The sequence below is a fragment of the Lactuca virosa genome, chromosome 4, assembly GCF_052849685.1.
Source record: "Lactuca virosa cultivar CGN04683 chromosome 4, Lactuca_virosa_CGN04683_v6, whole genome shotgun sequence".
Taxonomy (NCBI): Eukaryota; Viridiplantae; Streptophyta; class Magnoliopsida; order Asterales; family Asteraceae; genus Lactuca; species Lactuca virosa.
Window position 1 is genome coordinate 273327980 of NC_136429.1, and position 7056 is coordinate 273335035.

The 7056-nt window shown below is 38.6% G+C and overlaps 1 protein-coding gene across 1 annotated transcript; it reads right to left on the minus strand.

The window, feature by feature from the left end:
- Positions 1-227: 227 nt before the first annotated feature.
- LOC145105896 (uncharacterized) lies at positions 228-902 on the minus strand. Its single transcript, XM_079042970.1, has one exon. It carries the CDS (start codon positions 900-902, stop codon positions 228-230), a length of 675 nt encoding a protein of 224 aa, XP_078899096.1.
- Positions 903-7056: the final 6154 nt, after the last annotated feature.

Genomic DNA, 7056 nt, shown 5'->3' on the forward strand with positions numbered 1-7056 from the left:
AGATTGGAAATAAGTGCTTTCGAGGAATAAGCTGCTTGTGGATAAGGCATTGGTGGTGATGGAGTAACAAAGGCTTGATGTTGAGGTTGTGGAGCAGCAAAAACTGGATTTTGTGGATGTGAAGCAACAAAAGGTTGAGGTTGTGAAGTGGTAAAGGTTGAGAAATCACTGTTTGATGAAATTCCAAGATTAGCAGTGGAATATGAGTTCACATGATTTATCTCCCTCTATTTGTCATCAAGATCACATGCCTTGATGATTTCCATTGTTTCTGCTAGACTTAGACGATTGAGATCCTTCGTCTTTTTGATGACTGAGACATTCATATCCCAAGACTTTGGGAGAGAATTCAGCAGCTTCTTGTTGATTTCAGATCTTGTAACCAAAATTCTGGCAGAACTCATCTCTGTAGTGAGAGTGATGAACCTTTGCAATTGAGCTTCGAGTGACTCTCCAAGAATGTGGTTGAACAAATTAAACTTCTGCCTAATCATGTCCTGACGACTCTGCTTCATATCCTTGTTTCCTTCGTATACCTCAACCAGTGCTTCCCACAAAGCTTTTGCTGAAGTGTATTCTCTGACACCCTGTGCAATCTCTGGGGATAAGGCCATTGTGCGTGTAGCTAGTGCTTTCTCTTGCTGTTCAACCTTTTCAAAGTCTTCTTCGGTGTAGTTCTCAATTTCCTTGTCAATGACTTCTTCATTCTTGAGTGTTGTGGTGATCCGGACTGGTCCTTTCAAGATGTTTCTCCATATTTTGAAGTCTTTCATTTTGATATAATTTTCCATGCGATATTTCCATTTCGGGAAACCTTCAGCAGACAGTAAGCGAGGAATTCGAGTAGCGGTTCCCATGATAGCGTCTAATTCTTGATGAACTGTTGAGTTTTGTGAATCCATTTTGTTTTTGGTTTTTCTGAACTGATTAAACAAACAAACTAACAAGGAAAGTACAAAAGCAAACAGAAAGAGTTCAATGACCAAATGAGTTCACGGCCGTATAGTGTTCATGGTCATACACTTGATCACGGCCGTACACAAAAGTTAATTCACGGTCCAAGAGTTGAACACGGTCAATGAATGGATCACGGTCACAAGATGAAAACGGTCAAATGGGATGAATGGTTCACGGCCGTACTCCTAGTTCATGGCCTTAAAAGCTTCAACAAGATGAACCGTAAACACCAAAAACAACAGTTTTTCGAGCAAATTTTGATCCCTTAAGCCTTGAATTTACTCACAATCAGCAAAACCCCACAGCAAACACTTGAAAATCTCAAAAAGTGAGGATAAACACCCAGCCGTAAACACCAAAAACGAGTTTGACACCGGATTGGCTCTGATACCAATTGTAAAGTCCCAAATCCAGGAACCAAACCAGTGATCAAAAATTGAACAACCAAAAAATAACAAGAATGGAGTAGAAGAAGAAATTACTCAAGCAATGCACACGTTTATAACCGCAAACGTCAGGTACACCTTGAAAAACACACATAACTAACGTCTGACACATCTGACACGCTATTTATATGACCACCAGCTGCAAACACGTTCACGACCATGAACAGATTCACGGCCGTGAACCCTACTCGGCCATAAACACAACCGCAATCACGCATTACATGACCAAAACCCAAACATGATCTATACAAGATATATGCCTAGCCCAAACCACAAAATTGTGACCTAACACCCGCGTACCGGCCAGAGTCCCATTTGTCCAATTTTTGTCTTAACCACTTAAGCTCTTAACGTTCTAACCTTAGATCTACTTCATTTCAAGGTATTAATGCATAAAGTTGGCAACTTTACCACTTTACATGTCTTAATGGGACCTAAAACCCAATTTTGACCATTAAGACCCATAATAAGGACTCTAACTCATGCATGGACAAATATGATTCATCAAGATAGCATTTTTCTACTCAAGGGACATCAGAGAGGTTAAGATCTGTCATTCCTAGCTCCAAGAGTGACTCAAACTCACAAGGAGAACTCATAAGACCATAGTAAGCTCAAAAACAAGCCCTAATATCAATCTAGCACAAAGAGGTTCAACATGAGAACTTTATACCTTCTAGAGCTAGCAAATTTGATGAAGATTCTAGATCTACAACCTCAAGTCTAACCCAAGCTTGGTCACCAAGCAGCACCTTCTTTAATGCATACAAAACAACACAAAATCAAATCCAAAGCTCAAGAACGCACTATGGGAGTCTAGGGTTTCGTTCTTAGGGTTTGGAGGTGTGAAGGCTGACCATAAGATGCAACCAATGCCACATAAGTTGTTTAAATGGGGCACAAACCCTAAAAATTAGGATTTGCCCCTATTTAGCGTACACCCAGCGTACTCTCACGTACGCCCAGCGTACGTGGGTGCCTCTACGTGCATCATTCGAGCCAGTACACCCAGCGTACTCGGCTAGGGATAAATGATGAAATAAATTTTACAAATTGGGGATTAAAAGGAACATACCGATAAAGTTGAATGTTACACCTGTATTTCTTGGAAATTCATAATCATGCAAATGAGGTTATTGTTAATGTATTTTACAATAGCATCTACCATATGAACTATATTACCCCATTTTGCAATAATCTTTTGGAATGCCACTTTACTCCAAGCACAAAGTGTTACCCTATCGACATATCCAAACCAATTTTTCCAGAATCAAGAAATCCTTACTCCAATTCTATTTTCCAACAACCAATGATCTATGGCTTCATTCATAAGGAATTTACCACATGCTCTAGTTGTGTTGAACTCAAAAAGGACCCATAACCCACCAACATAATATATCAATATGTTATCAAGTCCGTCATCCATACAAACCATACTAAGGTTAAAGAGGGTCAAAAAAATCACGAGTTTTTCAGAAACATGCAAAATTTTCATCTCTTATCACCCACCACAAAACACCCGATTGAAGTTCAATGATGGAATCCTAATTATCCCTACCTTTCGGTCCCACTTCCACATTAGATCCAGTTACTACACTAGAATAAGACATGTCATACCCACGTATCGTGCCCCCTATATGCGTAGGTTTAGTGTACTTCACCCTTTTCCCATCACTATTGTTGAATTATTGTTTCATCTCCCCCATACATCATGTAAATCGATGAGTATCTAAAAAGAAATTATAGTCACCAAACCAAGTATGAAAAACTAGTTTACCGACCCACGTACATCCTTAACCCTAGTGAATCTAACGAAACAAAATGTTTTCCCAATTTTGTCATCGTTTGGAAATAAAGACATCAATCATGTTTCCAATTCTTCCTGAAGGGTCCATGTTATGGTTTGGGCTAGGATTTGGATGTAATAGGTCATTTAGCATTGTATTAGAAGTATTTTGGTATGTTTACGGCCAAGAGTATGTTTACGTCCGTAAACATGTTTACGGCCATGACCATGTTTACGGTCGTGACTAGTTTACGGTCAGGTCTTCTTTCCTATATATAGGACCAGTCTGAGTCTGTTAGTAGTTGTTGATTCATAGCAGTTTACGGTCAGTCAGAGTTGTACCAAACGTTTCATTAATACAAACGTGTGCAAGCTTCGATTCATTTTTCTTCTACTCAATTCTCTTCTTGTTTGATTGTTAGATTGTTTGATCACTAGTTAAGATCCTGTTTCTAGGACCTTACAATTGGTATCAGAGCAAGTCTAGTGTCGAAACATCTTTCAATCACGTTTTCGGTCAGAGGAGTTCAGTTTCATCGTTATTCAAGACTGCATTTGGTGTTTTGTGACATACGGGGATTAGATATGCTTGCAATTCAAGTTTTCAACAAATTCTGGGTGTTTACGGTCAACAGTTTACGACTGTAAACAGTCAATCTTCATTGACTGTAAACAGTCAATCTTCATTGACCGTAAATAGTTAATCTCCTTCAACCATAAACTCAACCGTGAACCTTCAACCGTAAACTCAACCGTAAACCTTCAACCATAAACTCAACCGTGCACCTCCAACCGTAAACTCCAAGCTGTGAAAGTTGACCGTAAACTCGTGTTTACGGCCATAATCATTTGATCTCAAACTATTTCTTTTGGCATTTTAGTTAATTTTTCAAGTCATTTTTCAAGTCATTAAAATGGATTCTCAAAGTCAAGCACTTCATCATGAGCTGGATTCTATTATGGGAAAAACTACTCGTATTCCCCGATTGTTATCTGCAGAAAGGTTCCCAGATTGGAAGTACAGAATAGAAAAATACATCAAAATGAAAGACTTCAAGGTTTGGAGAAGCATTCTAAAATGACCAATCAGAATAACTACAAATCTTCCAAATGGACAAGTAATTGACAAGCCATACACTGATTACACCAAAGATGATTTCAAAAAGGTTGAAGAACAAGAAAGAGCATTGGCCACCTTGACCATGGCTCTATCGCCCGACATTTCACAAGGTTTCAGAGAATACACTTCAGCTAAAGCACTGTGGGAAGCATTGATAGAGGTTTATGAGGGAAATGAGGATATGAAGGAAAGCCGTCAGGATATGTTAAGGAAAAAGTTCAACATGTTCAATTATGTAGTTGGAGAAACACTGGAAGCTCAGTTGCAATGATTTACTGCCCTTACTACTGAGATGAGTACGGCTGGCATTTACTTGACTAGGTCAGAGATAAACAAGAAATTGCTGAACTCACTTCCAAAATCATGGGACATGAATGTGGCTGTTATCAAAAAGACAAAAGATTTAAATCATCTTAGTCTTGCTGAAACAATGGCAATCATCAAAGCATGTGATCTTGATGACAAGCAACGAGAGATGAACCATGTGAATTCTTACTTAACTGCGAACCTTGGAATTTCCTCAAACAATGTTTTTTCATCCTATATCTCTTCATCCAGTCAAGCTTTTGCTGTTCAACAGCCTCAAAATCAAACATTTATCACTCCATCAGTTACACCATATGTCACTTCAGCATCTGTCTCCCATCCACATGTTGCTTCATCATCTGTTTCTCTTCAACAAAGTCAATCTTCTGTTGTTCCTCAAGCTGTTTCTTTCTCAAGTGCATCAGCTATGGCTCCAGCTCCTCATTTCAAAGAAACTAATGAGAACTTAACTCTTGCTACTGGACTCGTAAATTGTTACAATGCGTTTGTAGCTGGAGAGCTCCCACCTCAACTCTCATTTGCTGACTTGGATCAAATTCATCCAGAGGATGTGGAGGAAATGGACATCACTTGGAAAATTGCTAGCGCTGTGTTCAGGGCTAAGCAATTTGCTAAGAAAATAGGAAAGAATAATTGGGGAATGAATACGGATAAGAAAGTAGGGTTTAACAATGGAAAGTTGCGCTGCTACAACTGTCACGAGCCGGGTCATTTTGCTCGTGAGTGTCCCAAACTAGATAGAAGAGTAAACAGTGATCGAACAATGGTTCCGATGGTAAATGGTCGCGGAAATGCTGGCGTCAATAGTGAGACGGCTAACTTAGCATTGGTTGCTCAGTCTTTTGACTGGGAGGACCAGATTCAGGCACTGAATATTTCAGGACCTGAAAATGCTCACTTGGCTCAAATAAATGATACTCCTGTGGAAGAAGCTGAAGTTGATCCTGAAGAAAAAATGATGGAGTTGCAGTTTGCTTTCATGGTATCCTCCAAGTCAGAACCTGAAAAGAATGAGGTAAGTCAGTCCTGTTGTTCTCAAACTTGCATTGATAAAGTTAACAATCTTCTTGAGCATATAGAATTGTTACGTAGAGAGAACGAGGACTTGAAATATGAAAAGTATGAACTTAGAAAAGGACAAAAACCCCTGAGGGCTGAATTAGAAGCTAAAACGAAAGATTTTAGAAAACTTCAGGAGGAATATAGCATTAAGAGCACACATTATATATATGTGACTGAACAACTCACTGAGGTAACTGCAGAGCTTGACAAATTAAAAAACAAATTTGAAAATGCAGATTTTACATTTAGAAAATTTGATTTGTCAAGCGAAGTAGTTGCATCAATGATTGAAAACAATTTGAAATTCAAGGAAAATCAGTCCAAGGGGTTAGGATATGATAATGTGCCTCCTACTTTTAATCATACCTACACTAATGTTCCTTTGTCAAAAACGGAAATAGATAGAGAACCATTTCTCAAGTATGGATTTGTGTCGAGTGGTATCATGAATGTTGAGAATATTAATGTTTTTACTTCCCCTGCAGATCAATTGTTAAGTCACTCAAAGCAAGAAGCTGCAGGATCTGTTTCTGAAAATAAATATGTTTCTGAACCTGATGTTTTTGTTTCAAAAAATAACTCTTTTGTTTCTGATGATAACGTCCACGATATATCTTATGATACTTCTGCATCGAATCATGTTGATTCAAATTTCTTTGACATATTTGATGATTTGTTTGATAATTCTGGTGTTCCTGAATTTGATGTTCCCGTTTCAACCACATCCACTTCACCAATCACACAACCGGATTCACCCCCACCTATCACACAATCTGATACTTGCGCATGTTCTTGTGGTTCAAGTAAGAGTGTCAATAAAGAGAGCAAATCAGACAACGGTAGTACCAGTTACAATAATAATAAGCAGATTTGTTTTAACTGTGGTACTGCCGGTCACATCGCTAGGAATTGTCCTAATAGGGCATTTGTGCATTTTTCGTCTAAACGAGGAAAAAATGAGTCTCGAGGAAGGTCTTTAACTAGAAAGTCCTCGAGATCTCGTTCTCGAAATGATGATTGGAAGGCTAATCAAAACCAGAAAAAGGCAGTTTTTCAAAAGAACAAACAGGTTTTCAATAACAAAGTCACAAACAGTTTGCCAAAATCGAACTCGGCTAAGCCAAGATCGGTTTCGTCAAAGAGTGAATCTGGATTTTCAACCACTTCTGGTAGAAAAATCAAATGCTCAAAGCAAACTAAAAAGGAATGTGTTTCAAAATCACCCGTGAATGTTAAGAAATTGAAATGCCAGTGGGTGCCCAAACTATCTTCCAACCAATCATCATCATCCTCTGAAAATGTTTTACATGATGACACAAAATCAAAAGGATTAAAAGTTAAATCTGTGATCGTAAAGG